At 44.9% G+C, this 19,134-nt stretch overlaps 1 protein-coding gene across 4 annotated transcripts in view; it reads left to right on the top strand.

Moving 5' to 3' along the window:
- UBE4B (ubiquitination factor E4B) overlaps window positions 1-14,537 on the top strand; it is a 125,190-nt gene extending 110,653 nt beyond the window's left edge. For all 4 annotated transcript variants that reach the window (XM_077891262.1, XM_077891261.1, XM_077891264.1 and 1 more), the window contains 5 exons: window positions 3,305-3,439; window positions 5,107-5,298; window positions 12,062-12,236; window positions 12,737-12,883; window positions 13,185-14,537. In XM_077891262.1, coding sequence (XP_077747388.1) covers window positions 3,305-3,439; window positions 5,107-5,298; window positions 12,062-12,236; window positions 12,737-12,883; window positions 13,185-13,246 — 711 coding nt within the window. In that variant the 3' untranslated portion in view covers window positions 13,247-14,537. The remainder of the gene's footprint in view (window positions 1-3,304; window positions 3,440-5,106; window positions 5,299-12,061; window positions 12,237-12,736; window positions 12,884-13,184) is intronic.
- Window positions 14,538-19,134: the final 4,597 nt, after the last annotated feature.

Raw genomic sequence — 19,134 nt, 5'->3', positions numbered from 1 at the left:
GATGTTTTTAGGCTCAGAATCAGAACTGCTTTCCAGAAAGAGTTCCCATGGAAAAGTAGGGAGGACTGTTTTTTCTTTACTAGCAATAACATTCTCAAAACGAAAATGCTGTCAAGCTTCTAATGCTTTAGAGTCAAAAAGTATCTTCAGATAACTTAAGCACATATGAAAGCACATGTAGGAAAGATTTTCATTCCAAGTATTCCTGTAGCTTTGATGAAGAAGCTTTGATGAGAAGAAGCCAACATGCTTATACTACAGACTTTACAGGCTTTGTCCAGGGCCTGTGAATGCTAGATTTCCTGAGTTTGGCTGCAATTCCCTCATCTTATTCTTGAGATGATGCAGAGGTTGTCCACTTTGTCCTTGGCACTATACTGGCATCTGCCAGAGTCCGACCTACCCTCATATTCATTTCTAAATGAACTGTTAAACCATTTTGCTAGTGTGCCTCCAGAACTTCCCTGCCACACCTCCCCATGTCCCACAGATGGGAAGTAGCCCAGACTTGATGCTCCATGCCCCCTCTGTGGTAACTCCAGGCTTACCTCTCATGATGGTCCATTGGCTCCAATCCATACCAATCCCCAGATCCTCGCAGAACATGCTGGGAAACAGATGCGGCCGGTTGAAAGCTCTCCAGCTTTGAAGTCGAGGGCACCTGGGTTGGAGAACGGACGCTGCCACGCATTCAGAGTTCCTTAATCTCTGTTTCATTGTTCGTGAACCAGAGACGATCCGTGCTTTGCAGGAAAGCAATGAGGAGGATGTCAGGAATGTAGTTCAGAACTGTGTAGCTCCTGTTGTTTCATTCACCTTGAGACATTCCTTCTGTCCACAGTTCTCTACTTTCCATTCTTCTGCATTGAAATCCTACCCATTCTTTGCATAACATCTTATCCAAATAGTCCCTCATGGTTGGAGCACCAGTCCGTGCAGCCACAAATCCTTAGCTTTCTCTATATTTCTGTAGCACTCACCTTATGTTGCTCGTGATGCTTCACTCAGACCGGCCAACGTCGTAAATGTTGGGATACAGGTCTGTGGTGCATTATCTCATTCACAGTGGGTGCTTACTAGCATTTGCTTAGGAGACAACCAAACAATTCCCGGTGACTTTCCCGTGTTTGTAGATGAGAAAACGGCATAAATTATCCCAAACAAGTGCTATTTCTGAAATCTTGTCTATTTGACCTTGAAGTCACTTCCTGCCTCCAGCTCCCTGCCTGCTGCTCTTTATCTGCTCTTTATTTTATTTATTTATTTATTTATTTATTTATTTATTTATTTTTGCCTGCTGCTCTTTATTACTTTCCTGTCCTCTGAGTGCTGGAGGACTCCACTGCTTGGCCCTCCAACTTCTCCCCTACTCTCCCTACGCTCACTGCAGAGGCTCGTGTCTCTCAGCGAGGGTGCTGGTTGGAATTGTGAGTGCAGTCGAATGTTGCGGCAGCAATAATTCTTTATTATGAGAGACTGCACCGAACATTGCAGGACATTTAACATCCCTGGCCTGTGATGTATCCTGTATTCTAAAGATTCCAGAATGTTTCTCCTCAGCCCCTGTCTCTCCTAACTCCAGATTGCTTAACCAGCAGTTGACTCGCCCCTCTGCGTGGTGGTCTAATAATATCCCTTGATGAGGTCCTCCACACCTCCTCTCTGGGTCTGCCCAGCCTCCGTGAGTGACAACTACATTCTTTTAATTGCTCTGACTCAACACTTTGGAGTCTTCCTTGATTCTTCTCCCGCAGCAAATGCCTCAAGACTATCTTAAAATACCCATATCTGACCTCTTGCCCTACCTCCAGGCAACAACCCTCTCTTTTCCTGGCTTTCTGGAGCCTCTCTTAATGATCTCTCAGCCTCCACTCTTCTTCGTGTTCATATCAGAGGGATGTGTTGTTAAAATTTGTTTGCTAAAAAAAAAACAAACAAACTTGTTTGCTCATTATTGCCACTTGACTCAGAATTCTTCGAAGCTTCCCTTCTCATTCAGTGTCCTGTCTCATATTAGAGAGGGCCCCTGGCCCACCATTCTCCATTTCACTCACTCTCCCTGAACCACACTGGCCTCCTTGAGCTTCTCCTGACACGCCTGCCAATCCCTCTACCAGGAGCACTCTTGCCCCAGATTTCTGCTGACTCTCCTCCTTCAAATAGCCACTTAAATGTCACCTCCTTAGAGGCTGTCCCTTACCACTCCTTCTCCCTTCTTATTCTGCTTTCTTTTTCTTCATCACTATCAGACTTTGTATGTGTCTGTGTGGGTGTGTGTTTATTGCTTGTCGCCCCACCTGCAATCTCAGCTCCATGAGGTTTGCCAGCCTGTTGGTCATGCTCTGTACTCCGGTGCTTGACGAGGGCCTGGATAGCACATGTGGATGGATGCATGTGATGTGCAGACACATATTGCATTGGTTCTTACCTTGTTCTTAGGTCTTCCTGCTTCCACATGTGTTCTGTAGGTGCATTCTTTACTGAGGGGTCAGTGGGCAGATTACCTAGCATCACTGTACAACCTCCCCTGAACACCTACTCAGAGGGCGACCCCTGGGGACCTCAGGTGATGGCATCAGCTGCTCTAGCTGTTCCCCCTCCCCCCTCAACTTGAACTAAGATGGTCTCTGAGCCTCAATGGAAGAATTTCCCATCTACTGCTGTTCTTGGGGCTTTCCTCCATCCCAGAGCCTCCAGTGCTCTGCCTTGCTTTACCCAAGAGGCAGACACACCTTATTATCTTGTTTCCCAGCCCATGGCAGAGCAGAAAGAAGAAGGTGCAAGAGGCAAGCTTGCTGACAGTTGTCAGGGGTGACAGCCTGACAGTGTGGTGAGACAGAACTCAAAACCTTAGCAGCCTGTAGGTGCTCGGCAGAGGGGCAAAACGTCTAGGCCCCAGTATGGCCGCAGAACATAACATGTATTGTTAAAATATTGGTGACTCCAAGTCATTATGAAGGGAAACGGAACTATCCTTGATTAGCAACCACGTGTATCGAGTGTGATGGAAGATCCACTTCTTCCATCCCTCACAGAAGTTGAAGGTGACTCATTGAGGAAACAGGGTCTCATGTCAGTTAAATAGTGTGCCAGGGTCACCTCCTTACTCAGCGTCCCAGAGAGGGCTCATGCTGAAAAGAACAAAGTTCAGTTATCTGGAAGATTATCTGGTTTGGGTGGTTCTCATTCCCTCGGCGCATTGGCTTTGTGGTGCATTTGCCCCGCTCTGAGCTGACAGCATTTGCATCCACGCTCGGTATGCAGTGTGCTCACACGTGCCCGGCATCTGCTCCATGTTTCCTAGGATCAGCAGCAAGCCCGGCAGTCCCAGCTTGCTCAGGACGAGCGGGTTTCACGCTCCTACCTTGCCCTGGCAACAGAGACCGTGGACATGTTCCATATCCTCACGAAACAGGTCCAGAAGCCCTTCCTCAGACCGGTGAGTCAAAACGTGGGGTGTTTGTCAGATTCCATAGGCAGGTTCAATGCTGATTCTGTTCCCAGTTATGCCAAGTGATACAGCACTCAGTGGACAGACCGAAGTCTGTGAACAGTCCCTTCCTTCCAAGATAGTGTACTTTCTGTAAGTTTTCTGCTTATAGAGCACATGGGATTATCAATGCTGAGACTGTGACATATTTTTATCATTACTGATTAGCATTTTATTTATACTAAAAGTATAAAGTAGCGTCAGTTGGAAATTAGAGTATAGTAAGTAGAAATCATTGATAACAGGGAAGATCTTTGGTTCTCCTGGTTGTAGCTTTGTTACACTCAGGAAGCCAAAGAGTAATGAGAGCCATAATTAGGGTTTAGAATAGATTGAAGGTAGTCAGAATATTTGGTCTTGATATTATTAATAAAACCTAGGTCCTGTTTCTGAAATGGAAACTGAGTGACATAACTGAAGGTGGATGCTGTGCTTTGATCCCTTGCCCTCCCACCACCGTATAGCACAGAAGCTTTACGGTGTGGCCAGGACAGGGAGGTAAGGATGGCAAAGAAGGGGCCTGGGAGCTGGTAGTTAATTGCCTAGAGATCTGGAGACAGGCTTACAGTGGAAAATAATTTTTTCCTCACATCCTCCCATATCCATGCTCATGGCCACACCCTAGCCTGGGTGCCTCTCATCGATGAGTTTTCCTTTTCACATCTCTTTGTAAGAGAGCAATAGAACGTGAAACAAAACCCAACTCATTATTGAAAGCATGCAAAGACTGCAACTGATTTCAACAAGATAGTTTAGACCATTAATTACTTCCCTGGGGCTGGCAAGTGGAATTTCTTTAAACTTTTCCTACAAAGGCCAGATAGTAGTTAGGCATCGTGGGCCACACAGTCTGGTGCAGCTACTCAATGTGGCTGTTAGAGCAGGAAGGCAATTACAGACGAGATAAACAAGTGAGTGTGACAAACATTAGACTTTGCTTTAAATAAATAAGTTTTAAAAACTTTTTTAAAAAAGATTTTATTTATTTATTCATGAGAGACACACAGAGAGAGACACAGACAGAGGGAGAAGCAGGCTCCATGCAGGGAGCCTGATGTGGGACCTGATCCCAGGACTCCAGGATCACACCCTGGGCCAAAGGCAGGCACTAAACTGCTGAGCCACCCAGGGATCCCCTAATTTTAAGAATCTTAAAAAAAAAAGTTCCCCCTGTCTGAACTGTCAGGGACTCTTGAAATTTAGAAAAATAATGCATACAATGATGGCTGAAAAGAACATATAGAAAAACTTGTTTGATGTGTTATGATGATGGAGTTATGAGTAATTTTCCCTCTTACCTGCCTCTCATTGAATTTGGAGTGATACTTGTTATTATAATTGAAAGCATGAATTTAAAGAAAAGTTTGCCTTCTGTTGGTATTTATAGATATTCTATCAACCTGCAACACTATTAAGTGTTAGAATTACTAGATTCAAGATGGAGAGTAAAAATTTTGGATATAATCTCCTTCTTCAGCTTATGACTCACAGCACACATAAAGGGATTTTTTGAAGATTAATCCGGGCAGTTACTATTCCTCCCCTGAAATGGGAGTTTTGGTCCTTCTCGCTTGTCTCAACAGCATGAATTGTCGTCTTACCCTGTGATTTCTTAGGAACTTGGACCCCGATTGGCTGCAATGCTGAACTTTAATCTCCAGCAACTCTGTGGCCCCAAGTGCCGCGACCTGAAAGTTGAAAACCCTGAGAAATATGGCTTTGAACCAAAGAAGCTGTTGGACCAACTGACAGACATTTACCTGCAGCTGGACTGTGCCCGGTTTGCCAAAGCCATCGCTGATGACCAGGTCAGTGCCCAAAGGAGTGGGCCATTCCAGTGGGGAGGCTGGGTTTCAGGCCACCCAGCTGGCTGGTCAGCATCCCATCTCTGTGGACTTACTGGCAGACCCTTTGCCACGACATACTCATCTGTCCCTGGGTTTTCCCCTCTTGGAATCAGGGAAGGCGATACTCTTCAACTTGTGGCTTGGGAAGTTTTTAATACATAAATGGAAATAATCACCACAGTGGCCAGCAGACCTTGTCTGGTGTAAACAAAGATAAATCAGCTCTTTTCCTTTGGGGGTAAAAGAGCCAGTTTGGCCCCCAAATCCGTCTGCAGTGGGGTTCCTAGTCCGTCCCACCAAGGGCCTCATGCGACAGATCTGTCCTTCCCACAAAGGTCCCATCTCTCAGGAGTCCAGGTCTGCTTCCCAAGGCCCCACTTTGGTGCTGCTGTGATGTGATTCCCAGTTTCAGACCCCATGTGGTTGTCTCCACAGTCTTCCCTCTCCTCTGTTCCTCATGTCTGTTGTGTTGACACCTGTTCTGTGTTTATCACTTCCACAGCTGTCAGTTTAGTCCAAGCACCACTGCCCCACCCCACTCAACTTTCCAGCAGCATCATAAAGGGCTTCCCTCCCCCAGTGTTCTTCTGTCCTGGGTCATGGCAGCATCTTAGGAGTTGACGTTTATCAATTAGATACCAAGTTTTAAACACTCGGCTTGTTTTCGTTGATTTAATCCTCACAAAATCCTGCGAGATAGGTTCTATTAGATTTCTCATTTTTACATGAGGAAACTGAGGCACAGAGAATTGAAGCAGCTTGCTCCAGGTGGCACAGGGACTATGGAATAGAGGCAGGATTCATACCCAGGCAGTCTGGCCCTGAGCTGGTACTCCCCACCCCTCTGCCCTCTACTTAAAATACCCAGAAAGTTCTATGCTCAATTGTCTCTCCATCTTTGTTGACACTGTCTGTCCAGATATCACTCATGTTTCAGGTTAACCAGCAGTAGGGATTCTAGAAGGTTCTTTACCCGTATCTCATCCATAGGAATGAATGACAGTGAGATAGGGGAATTAAGGTACTATTTTTTTTTTTTTATTAACAACCTTATTGAGATATAATATACATATGTGGGTACTTTTGGATATAAGCAAGAGAGTTGTGAGTTGTTCTTGACAGTGCCTGCAAGGGGAAACAACACATATATCTAAAGCAGGTTTTCCATAAGAAGTGACGATATAGGAGCATCTGGATGGCTCAGTCAGTTGGGTGTCTCCCTTCAGTTCAAGTCATGGTCCCAGAGTCCTGGGATTGAGCCCCGTGTTGGACCCTTGCTTAGCAGGGAGCCTGCTTCTGCCTCTGCCTCTGCCTCTGCCCCCTGTTCATGTTCTCTCTCTCTCTCTCTCTCAAATAAATAACATATTTAAAAAATAATAAAACTGCTTCAAAGAAAGAATTTAATAGAGTTTTCTTAAAAAGTGGGTATAGGAAGGGGTTAAGAGTTTGCACTTACTGGTAGACCTTGCTGCGCCTGCCACATCATGAGCAGTGAACATAACCAACTTTGCAGTGTGAATAAATGCAGTGCACCCTGTGAGACAGTGAAAACTGAATGGAGGACAACCCCTGTAACACCTGTGGAACATGGTGGTGGCCAGTGGTGGCACCTGGCCTGAGTGGTAGACCACAGTTTCTGCACATGGGTTTTCTTGAGGGTCCTCCAGACTTGTGAAGCAAGCACACCCAAGTGCCAGTGTCACCATGGACAGAAAAACATTCTAAGTGGATTTTTGCTTTTTTTCTAGTGTGATGTTTGTTCTGATTGTTGGGCATTTTCTATTAATAGTGGTTGTAAGCTGATTAGGGCTCTGATGATCATCCCAAAAGAGGGTTTTAGGGGCTAGGGAAGGAAAAGTGGAAGTCTAGAAAGCTCCAGAGGAACAGTAGGGGAATTTTGTTTTCTCCTTTGGGAGCAATGGTCTTAGTCTGGTCTGGTATTTCTGAGAAGACCAAGAAAGAACAAAATGGCAGCCATGCAAGAAAAGACACTCAGAAGCTTCTCTCCCTGACAGCCAAAAGAGGGCTAACGAGAAGTGTCCAGAAGAGGTGACAAGAGGACCAGCACAAAGAGCCACTGAGCTTTTTGTTCACAGACTGGAGGAGTGGAGAACTGTTCCCCTGGAGCTGAGGGAGACCAGGCCAGGGAGGTTAGGGGGACACTGCTCTGCGTTGATGGCCACATGGGACTAGCTCCCACGGACAGACTCCAGTTCCATACATGTTCCAGCCCTCATGTTCCTGGAGTGCTGTCCATTAGCACCGTGGTCTGTTCAAAAATAAAGAATAAAGGGGTCCCTGGGTGGCTCAGTTGGTTGAGTGTCCAACTCTTGATTTCGGCTCAAGTTGTGATCTCCCGGTCATGACATGGAGCCCCACATCATGCTCCACATTTGGTGTGGAGTCTGCTTAAGATTCTCTCCCTCCCTCTCTGCCTCTCCCCCTGCTCACACTCGAGTGCTCGCTCTCTAAAATAAAATCTTTAAAAAAATAAAATGAAATGAAAATAAAGAATTAAGAGCCCATCTGAAGTCACACTTTTCCCATCCATCATTTCTTTTTGTTTTGTTTTGTTTTAATTAAGGTGAAATTCACATAAGATTAACCATTTTAAAGCATGCAATTTGGTGGCATTTAGTACATTCATGGTGTTGCACAATCTCCACCTCTCTCTAGTTCCAACATCTTACCCAAACATCGCCATCTGGAGAAGATGCCATATTCATTAAACAGGCAATGTCCATCCCACCTTCACCCTGGGCAGCCCCTGATCTACTCTCTGTCTTCATCTTATCTAATTTTGGATTTACCTATTTGCCTATTCTGGATATTTTGCGTAAATGGAATAATCTATATGTTACATTTTGTGTCTGGCCTCTCTCATTTAGCATAATGTTTTTGAGGTTCATCCATGTACAGTACTCCATTTCTTTTTTTATGTCTGAATATCTCATTATGTGGATAGACCATGATTTGTTCATCCATTCATCCACTGGTGGACATTTGAGTTGTTTATACCTTTTGGCCATTATAAATTGTGCTGCTGTGAACATTTGTGACCAAGTGTTTGAATACCTGTTTTTAATTCTTTGGGGTACTCAGGAGTAGAATTGCTGAATCTTATGGTAATTCTGTGTTTAACTTTTTGAGGACCTGCCACACTATATTCCATGGTGGCCATGCCATTTTATGGTCCCACCACCAGTGTATAAGTGTTCTTTTTTTTTTTTTTTTTTTTGTATAAGTGTTCTAATTAAAACTTCTTCACCTCCTCAAGAACACTTTTTTTTTTTTCATTTTTTTAATCACTACCCTAGTGGGAGTGAAGTGGTACTTCACTGTGCTTCTGATTTACATTTTCATAATGGCAAATAGTGTTGTACATCTTTTTTTTTTTTAAAGGATTTTATTTATTTATTCATGATAGACACAGAGAGAGAAAGAGAGGCAGAGACACAGGCAGAGGCAGAAGCAGGCTCCATGCCGGGAGCCCGATGCGGGACTCGATCCCGGGACCCCAGGATCACGCCCCGGGCCAAAGGCAGGCGCTAAACCGCTGAGCCACCCAAGGATCCCCTCTTTTTTTTTTTTTTTTTTTAAGATTTTATTTATTTATTCATGGGAGACACAGAGAGAAAGGCAGAGACACAGGCAGAGGGAGAAGCAGGCTCAAGGCAGGGAGCCCAATGCGGGAATCAATCCTGGGACTCCAGGATCACACCCTGGGCCAAAGGCAGGTGCTAAACCGCTCAGCCACGCAGCGATCCCATTGTACATCTTTTCATGTGCTTCTCAGACATCTGTATATCTTCTTCAGAGAAATGGCTATTCAAGGGGGATCCCTGGGTGGCTCAGCGGTTTAGCACCTACCTTTGGCCCAGGGTGTGATCCTGGAGTCCCGGGATCGAGTCCCACGTCGGGCTTCCAGCATGGACCTGCTTCTCCCTCTGCCTGTGTCTCTGCCTTTCTCTCTCTGTCTATCATAAATTAAAAAAAAAAGAAATGGCTATTTAAGTCCTTTGCCATTTTTTAAAATGGATTGTATTTTGTTGTTGAGTTGTAAGAGTTCTTTATTCTGGATATAAGATGTATGATTTGTAGATATCTCTATGTTTGTTTTTGGTTTTTTTTAAGATTTTATTTATTCATGAAAGATTCAGAGAGGCAGAGAATAGGCAGAGGGAGAAGCAGGCTCCCTGCAGGGAGCCCCATACAGGACTCGATCCCAGAATCCCAGGATCATGACCGGTGCTGAAGGCAGACACTCAACCACTGAGCCACCCAGATGCCCCTCCATGTTTAACTTTCTAATGACTCTGTAAGACCCTTGAGGACAAGAACAGCATCTTTGTTGTGTCTCTGACTCAGAGCAGCAGCTCAGAAGGAGCCTTTGCGGGCACTCCCGGTGGCGCAGTGGTTTAGCGCCGCCTGCAGCCCGGGGTCTGATCCTGGAGACCCAGGATCGAGTCCCGCGTCAGGCTCCCTGCATGGAGCCCGCTTCTCCCTCTGCCTGTGTCTCTGCCTCTCAGTCTCTCTCTCTCTCTCTGAATAAATAATTTTTTTTAAAAAAATGCTTAAAAAAAAAAAAAAAGGAGCCTTTGCTCCGTACATTGATGCCATTGCTCCATGAGGCAGGATGCCGTGTCCCCTTATCACGGGTTGCCTTTGGTTTCTGGTAGTCGCTGCCGCACTGCTCTGAGAAGTTGACTTATAAGTAAGCACAAGTCAGTTGGTGAAAAACTCATCATCATTTGAGAAATAGGGTGGGTGACACTTCACGATGGTAGCAGTGGCTTCTTGTTACAAAGAGAAGTTCATGGTGAAATCGCCTCAGTCATGTACAGCAACACCCAACCTGCAATAAGTCCTTATGAACAATATTTGAATGTTGCCCTTCCAACATCTTACTATAATTTTTTGGCCACTTATCCCCTGTGACCCTCTCCAAAGGGACGAAGACCATGGCTTCCTGGCTCATAAGAAGTTGATGTCAAAGTATTTGCTAAATCAGTGTGTAGTAATTTAGTTTCAGAAAACTATACTGGGGGCTCTCTAAACTTTTCAGGATTGTACAAGATGGCATTTAGGATTTCTGCCAGGCCAAGCCTATGCTTTCTCTTCCCGCTCTTTTCGCGTGGGTGTATGCAAAGAGAGAAAGTGTGTGTACTTGCTTAGAAACTGAAGTTAAAGAAGTAAAGAGGAAAAGTTGAGGAATCTCAGCTCCATGCTCTAAGAGAATACAGGTATTGACATGAGTTCATCACAGAGATGTTTGTCTGAGTCCTTGGATGGATAACGCCACTCGGGTTATAGGGCCACCATCATTCTGAGTTTCAGGCTTGATCAGTCTCCTCCTCTGTTGGCATCACTGTCACTGAATCGACAAGTGGCCACTGTTCTTGCCACAAATGCAAATTAGGCTATTCTGTGATATTTTGAAATGGCAGTGATGTATATGAATTAGGCACCTGTGAGATGGGTGTTAGCACCCCCATTTTGTGCCTGAGGAAACTGGGAGTTGGGGGTTTGCCTAAGACCACCCAGTGGGTGGAGCCAGATTTCAAGTACAAGTTCATCTGGGTCCGGTGGGCACTTGTCCTCTCCACCATCCCTCGTGCTCCTGTCAGCAGAGCACCTGACATTTCATAGTGTTGAGCTAAGAGCTCTGGAAGAAAGATCAACCATGAACAAGATGAAGCTCCTTTTGATTATGAACCAAGTTGGGTTGTTTTCACCACGTTGACCTTTAGGGAAAAGAACTGACATTTGCTGCAGGGCACAATGCCTTTCAGGGCCTCAAACAAACTCGATTTTCATTTTTCATTTAATATTTAAATTTTAGGAGGTGCCTGCGTGGCTCATTTGGTTAAGTGGCTGCCTCTGGCTCAAATCATGATCCTCGGGTTTCAGGGGTGTCAGGCTCCCTGCTCAGCGGGGAACCTGCTTCTCCCTCTCCCTCCGCCCTTCCCCCCTCCATGTACTCTCTGTCAAATAAATAAAATCTTTAACCTCCCTCCCCCAAAATTTAAATTTTAGGGAAGCCTAAAGGGCTTAATCAGCTAAGTATCTGACTCGATTTCAGCTCAGGTCATGATCTTGTGGTTGTGGGATCAAGACCCACATCAGGCTCTGTGCTCAGTGGGGAATCTGCTTGAGATTCTCTCCCTCTCCCCTTCTGCCCCTCCACCTGCTTACACATGCTTGCTGTCTCTCTTTCAAATAAGTACATTAATTAAATTTTAAAAGAAATGCACATTTGCTGCAAAAATAATTCCACAACTTAAAAATTCCCCTCATTGGGCAGCCCGGATGGCTCAGAGGTTTAGCGCCACCTTCAGCCCAGGGCGTGATCCTGGAGTCCCTGGATCGAGTCCCACATCGGGCTCCCTGCATGGAGCCTGCTTCTCCCTCTGCCTGTGTCTCTGCCTCTCGTTCTCTCTGTCTCTTATAATGAATAAATAAATAAAAGCTTTAAAAAATAAAATATAAAAAAAATTCCCCTCATTTGCATCAATCCTGAAATCCTCCTCCGTTAATGACCTTGTGTAATTTGGTATGTATTATTCCCGTCTGTATATGTTTATAGTCATGTAGAAGTATTTATATACACATTATCATTTTAGGGCTTTTTTAGAAAGATGGATCCTACTTCAGGCATATTCTGCAGCTTGCTTTCTTCCACTTAAAATATATCGATGCCTCACATTGTCTTTCCTCATCGCAGAGATCCTACAGCAAAGAGTTGTTTGAAGAAGTGATCTCGAAGATGCGGAAGGCAGGGATCAAATCCACAATAGCTATCGAGAAGTTTAAACTCCTCGCTGAGAAGGTGGAGGAGATAGTGGCCAAGAACGCACGCGCAGAAATCGACTACAGCGACGCCCCCGACGAGTTCAGAGGCAAGCGGACCGCTCTTTCATGCCAAATGCTTTGGTTTTAGTTACCTTGAGACATGAAATGTGAAAACACAGTATTCTGTGCTTTTAACTTTTTGTGTGGTGTGCTGGACTTACTCCTTGAGACACATTGTCTGAAATGACATTTGCCTACTTTTAGTTCCTGTTATAAATTAAAAGGGGAAAAAAGTCCTTATCTTGATTTCAAACCGGGTAACAACCCTGAGAATGCCAAAGTCAGCCTTCCCTTTGGAGGAGGGGATTTGCATTTCCAAAGAAGAATCCGGGAAGCCCTCAGATAAAGGACTCCTGTGGACTGTCTTTCCTGCTGACCCTGGTCCTTTCTCTGTTCTATCCTCCCAGCTGTGGCTAATTAGGGAACCTCCCTCCACCAAAGGCCCCTTGTGAGTCTTTATCTCATTGTGGACAGACCTTTCACTGACAGGAAGGGCTTTGTTTGGTCTTCAGCACGGTGATGAGTTTGCTTTGCTTTGTCTCTGTAGACCCACTGATGGACACCCTGATGACTGACCCTGTGCGGCTGCCCTCTGGCACCATCATGGACCGCTCCATCATCCTGCGGCACTTGCTGAACTCCCCCACTGACCCCTTCAATCGACAGATGCTGACAGAGAACATGCTGGAACCAGGTATGGGGGTGGGGGGCCCTGCCGTGGCACCCAAGTCAGTGTCAGAGAGTCATCAGATGGGGGAGGTTTATCAAATCCAGAAGCTGCATAGTTTACAGCACTTAACAGAAAAGACACAAAACATGTTTTGCTCTTATTCACTGTGGGAGTCTAGTCCTTGTGTCCCGCTTCTTCTTTGGTCTTCATGTCAGCGAGGGAGTGAATGGCCTTTTTTTTTCCGTTTGTACTGAACTGCAAGCTGCATCTCCCAGGAAGAGATCTTCCCGTCCAGAGCATTAATCTTCTCCTTTCCTTTTCCCAGTGCCAGAACTGAAAGAACAGATTCACGCCTGGATGAGAGAGAAACAAAATAGTGATCATTAAACCGTCCCCCGTGCCCACCCTCTGCTCGACACAGCCAAGGCCAGCCAGGCAACCAGAAGGGGCGTCTCTGGTAGAGACGCTGTTCAAATGTTGGAGGCCCAGCACCGCAGAAGACCCTGAGAGCCCCCTGAGAGTGACCAGACGGTGGAGATCCGAAAGGACGTGAATGAGAAGAGGAGCCCAATTCCTGTACATATATTTAAGTGATAAACATGATCAAAAGCTTGAAAGACACACTTTACGATTGCTTGTGTAATAAAGCTCGTCCTTCACGTGTCGCCATTTGGGGCTTTTGCAACGGAAGTCTTTTAGTGATTGATGACAAATGGGTCTGGGCAGCATCCCGTTCATCTTTTTTTCTCCCCTAAATCCAGTATCCGTTGATTTGATTGTGATTAGAGAACCTTGGACATTTTGCTGCTAAAGAATCCTTCCCCACTCCCTTCCTGACCCTACTTGCACTGCTGTGGATTTTTTTAAGAGAAGCAAAAACAAAAAATAAACTCCTTCCCCCTGGCCCTCCAAACATATACTCTGTGAGATAACTGTGCCTGCAACAAAGTGTTAATCCTGGGATCGTATTTTTATATCATATTCACATATTTGTTTTTTTAATTGGTGTTAGATGACATGATTAATAAAAAAGGCAAGATATTTTCAGAATTTGAATTTCAGTTTTTATTTTTTTTCTTTTGAAATGTCCCTTTAAAGTTTTTTTATTCTAAACAAAATGAAGAGAACCTGTTACTCTGATCCTTGTAATAAGGCCTCTATTAGGAATCTGAGGAACAGCTGCAGCAAAGGAAGTGTTCAAATATATCAGGATTGACATGACTTATGGTTTTTTGGGGGGAGGGGGGTAAGGGGGGATGGGGCCAATTGAAAACCATTACAGTTACCCTAGGAGGGAAAAATTTCTCAACTCTGGAGTCCGCGAGTTTGAGGCAGGCTGTGTATAACGTGTCCTTTGGGGCTTGGCCTTACCAAAGCAAAAACGGGGCGCAGGAAACGTGGACGTGTGTCTGCTTGTAAACACACACACAGACAAACACACCCACACACACACAGAAGCATAGACTTTTTGTATTACTGCTCCCGACTTCACATACTTGAATTCTTGAATTTCCTTTGGGGTAAAAAAGGATCTGAAACCATAAAGTGTTTTGAAGAAATTAAGCTACGAGAACATACTTTTTCTTTTCCTTTTCTCTCCCCCCTCCCCCACAGACAATGTCCTCTGTTCGATTCCTAATGCAAACTACAATAAATGGTGATACACATTCAGAAGGAATCTTCGAGTCTCTTCTTTTTGTGGAAAACAAAGGGGTGGGTGAAGAACAAGAGCCAAATGAGTTTGCATGTGGTAAATCCTCTTGTCTGCAGCCAATTAAGAGTTGCTATTTTTAAAATAAAACTTTCACATTTGTATCAGTCTCGGTGCTCAATTTGGTTCTCATTTCACTGTTCGCCTGTGTGAGGGGGTTGAGCTTTGTCATGTTGGGTCTCTGCTCTTCTCAATTTGTTGCCTGTCTCCAGCCGCCTGGGGAGTTCAGTGGCTTGAGCAGCTGAAGCCCGATTCCAGCTCAGGTCATGATCTCAGGGTCCTGGGATGGAGCCCCGCGTTGGGCTTCGCATTCAGCTAGGAGTCTGCTTGAGGATTCTCTTTCCCTCTCCCTCTGCCCCTTTCCCTCCTCCCATGCACATGCTTACTCTCTCAAATAAATAAATAAATCTTTACAAAATAAATACAATTATCTTAGTTTATTTTAAAGACTCAGGTTGTGAAGTGAGAGGTTAGATCACTCGCCCAAGGATGCCTGGTCAGTGGAAGAACAACGTGTCCAGGCTGCAAAGCCCATGCCCCCAACCACCATATGTACTACTTCTCTTGAGCAAAATTGTACTAAATCACTTCCCCATCCCTCCCCCCAAATATAATGTGCTCATTGTAATTAAGTCACTCATTATCCCACAATGCAGATAATTCCATTAATTTAGTTCACTTTCTAACTAAACTTCCATATGCATATGCCTATGAAATTATGTTTTGGGGCTTCTGTGCCTAATTGTTTAACCATCTTATGAAATTTATTATTATCTCCTCTCTAACCAGATTACAAATAGTCTTCACAGGCACGGATTCTGTCTGCATGTCCCCGTGAGTGTGATAGGATGCTGCTATATCCCTTCGTATGCACTCAACATTTTGAATATTCAGAATTCAGAGGTTTCAAGGATCTATTGCTGGGTAGGACATGTCTTTTGTCTGTTACTTTCTAGGGGCAAGATACCTCATATTTCTATTTTTTTTTGAGTCATGGGGTTACTATTTTATAGAAGCTTGTGTTTGATTCAATCTGTTAATTATGGATATTAAGATAAATTCCAAAATCTGTTAAAAGTAGGTCTTGGCTATAAGAAGGATGGTCTGAGCATCAGATGAACAAAAGAGAAATCATCCTTGACAGATGATTAAAATAACTTACTCGGGGATCCCTGGGTGGCTCAGGGAATAAAATCTTTTTTAAAAATAAATAATAAATAAAATAAAATAACTTACTCATTTTGTGACTATTGTGTGGGGTTTTATTTTTATTTTTTTTAAAGATTTTATTTATTTGTGAGAGACCCAGAGAGAGAGAGAGAGAGGAAGAGACACAGGCTGAGGAAGAAGCAGGCTCCATGTAGGGAGCCCGATGCAGGACTCAATCCCAGGTCTCCAGGATCAGGCCCTGGGCTGAAGGTGGCGCTAAACCCCTGAGCCACCGGGGCTGCCCTGTATGGGTTTTTATTTTTTTTATTTTTATATTTTAAGATTTTATTTATTTATTCATGAGAGACAGAGAGAGAGAGAGGCAGAGACACAGGCTGAGGAAGAAGCAGGCTCCATGCAGGGAGCCTGATGTGGGACTCGATCCCAGGTCTCCAGGATTGCGCCTGGGCTGAAGGCAGGGGCCAAACCACTGAGCCACCCAGGGATCCCACTGTGTGGGTTTTTAAAGGGAGTTGATCAAATGTCTTTTGAAAAGATGGCTGTGCACGTTATTTTGTGCACGTGTTGCAACCTTTGGATTCAGTGCAGAAGGTAGTGGATTTCACCATGTGTTGGTTGGAGTAGGAAGGAAACATAGATAGTCCTGGTCTGACTAGGTAAGTTTTCAATGGAAAGAAACCTCCATGGCGACATGGAGCTTGGCCTTGATAACTGCTAGCGTTGGGCTGAAGGAAACCACCTTGGTTGTAGATAACTTGTATTTTGTGAGCATATTCTATGTTCAAGCCACTCTTTCATGTAACAATTCACTTAATCCTCAACAACTGTCTGAAGGAGATAGTGTATGTAGTGAGACACATGTGACTCTAAGCCACATGGGCTTCAGAGTCTGATCCCTCCAACACTCCTGCCATATGGCAGCATTCCAGAATGGCCCAGCTTTGGAATGCCCAAGGACATACAGAGAAGCAGCATACCATTCTGGAAGGGGCTTTGTTTGGCCTTGGGGTCAGCTCCAGGCTCAATCCTTGTGGGAAATGGTGAACTAACTTTGATTTCAGGGCTTTGCTTGCCTGCCACTCATGGTCGAGCCTAAGTTTGGATCTCCAGCCCAGGCTTCTCTGCTGCACTGCACACACTAGTCATCCCCGCTGCCCTCAGAGTTTACATGCCCGAATTAAGTTTCTTCTGTTTCACCCCCAACCCACTCATCTTTATCTCCCCATTGTGGTAAATGGCAACTCCATCCTTGGACCAAAAACGGGAATCATCATCCTTGATTCCTCTCTTGTGCTCTCTTCTATCCAGTCTGTCCACAAATTTCTCAGCTCTACCCGCAGAATGTACCCAGAAATCGGCCACTTTTCACCAGGCCCACTGGTAAGACTGGTCTGAGTCATTAAGCAGCGTCCTGGCTTTTTGCATTAGCCTCTTGCCCGCTCTCCCTGTTCCTCTCCTTGTTCTCCTTCCTTACAACAGCAGCTGGAGTGGTCTTGTTAAAACTTGCCTCAGATCAGAGGTGTCTAGCTGGCTGAGAGTGGAGCCCGCCACTCTTCAAGCCCCACATTGGGTGTGGAGAGTACTAAAAACATAAAGCAAACAAACAAAAAAGCACATGACAATGATTACATCGTTTCTGTGCTCAAACCTTCCATGGCTTTCCAATTCTCTGAGAATAAGAAAGATTTTACAGAAGCCTAGAAGCAGAACGCTCCCTCTCCGTGATCACTCTGAACATCTGTCCTACCGCCTTCCCTCCTGCAACCACCAAGCCATCCTGGACTCCTTGGCCTCCGCAACCTGCAAGCATGCTTCCCACACTGCTAGAGTGCTTGTACCTGCTCCCTGTGCCGGGAATCCTCTTCCCGGGACTATCTGCCTGGAACCCAGCTCCCTTAGTGCTTCAGGTCTTTCCTCAACTATCACCTCTGTGAGTCTTTCCTTGGCCCCCCTATTTAAAATTGCACCCACCCACCCTTCACTGTCCCTTACGATTCCCTTTCTCTGCATTTTCTCCCTAGAATTTATCATAAGCTGACTCCCTGTATTATTTATTCATTTACAACCTCCCCCAGTAGAATGTGTACCCCAGGAGGGCAGGATTCTAGTCCATCATGTAGCCCCAGCACCTGGAAGAGTGCCTGGCCTGGGGTACATGCTCCATCAATTTGCAGAATGAGTTATCTCTTAATATATTGATAACTAGATCACCCCCAAATTTAGTGATGTGGCACAGTAACAGTGATTTTATTTCCCTTGGTTCTGAAGGCTCCAAGAGCAAGCATCCAAGAGGACCAGACAGAAGCTGTCTCATCTTTTACAATCTAGGTTTGAAGTCACAAAGCGTCACTTCCACCTTAGTCATAAGCCCACTTGGATTTAAGGGGAAGGAATGGAGAAGCCACTTTGTAGTGGGAAGGGTGTTAGCATCTCATTGAAGGGCAGCTCCTGACATGAGAAATATTGTCCTGGTGATGCTGCAAAATAAGATGTGCCGCATTCCCCTTCTGCCAATGATTTATAGTCTCCTGATATGCAAAATACTTCCATCTCTTCACCCAAAGTCTCCCACATTTCATTCCATTATGGCAGCTTAAAGTCCAATGTCTCATCATCCAAAACAAGCCTAGGTGCAGATGAATCTCCTCGGGCATGATTCTTCAGGTACAGTCCCTGGAGTGCCACTCCCCTCGATTTAAAGGTCTGTGAGCTAAAGATACAAGTTTTCTACACACACACACACACACACACACACACACACACACACACCATACAATGATGGGACAGATATAGAAAAATCATTGTAGATGCTCCTACTCCAAATATTGGAAAATGGGACCACACAGGAGTCACTGGTCCATAGTAATTCTGAAATCCAGCCTGGCTTGTGTTGTCAGTTCCTTATTCACGAATCGACCCTACAGCCTTCTGATAGTTCACCAAGACTCTCAGCTACACCCTCTCTAGGTTTAGTCCTGAAATCTTTGCTCCCTTTTCCATAATAAAACCAAATTGCAGTTTGCTTCCTGTTCATAACAAGAGGTTGGGTTCAGAAGCCTCTTTCTACATTGTGCTTTCTCTGCCTCCTTTTTCTTTCCTCACAACAATTCCATTAGAATTTTGTAGGTTTTCTCTGAATCATCTTGGGGTTTACTCCATTAGACAAAAGCTATAACCCCAAATCTCTTTCAGATAAACTCTTCTCTATTTTGGATTTCTTGGGAAATCCTTAAATCTTCCTGAGATCTTAAAGGGGTTTGGAGTCACGTTCTTGGCCTCATATTTAGATGATTTCTAAAGATCGAAATGGCTTCCAGAGGCAAGGAGAAGAAGCCAAGTGAAGTTTTCACCATTTTGCCTTACAATCTCCTCACCTTGATCATTGAGTTCACAA

The sequence above is a fragment of the Canis aureus genome, chromosome 3 (assembly GCF_053574225.1).
Source record: "Canis aureus isolate CA01 chromosome 3, VMU_Caureus_v.1.0, whole genome shotgun sequence".
Taxonomy (NCBI): domain Eukaryota; kingdom Metazoa; phylum Chordata; class Mammalia; order Carnivora; family Canidae; genus Canis; species Canis aureus.
Note: the sequence above shows the minus strand (reverse complement) of the source record. Positions and strands in the feature narration are given on the sequence as shown.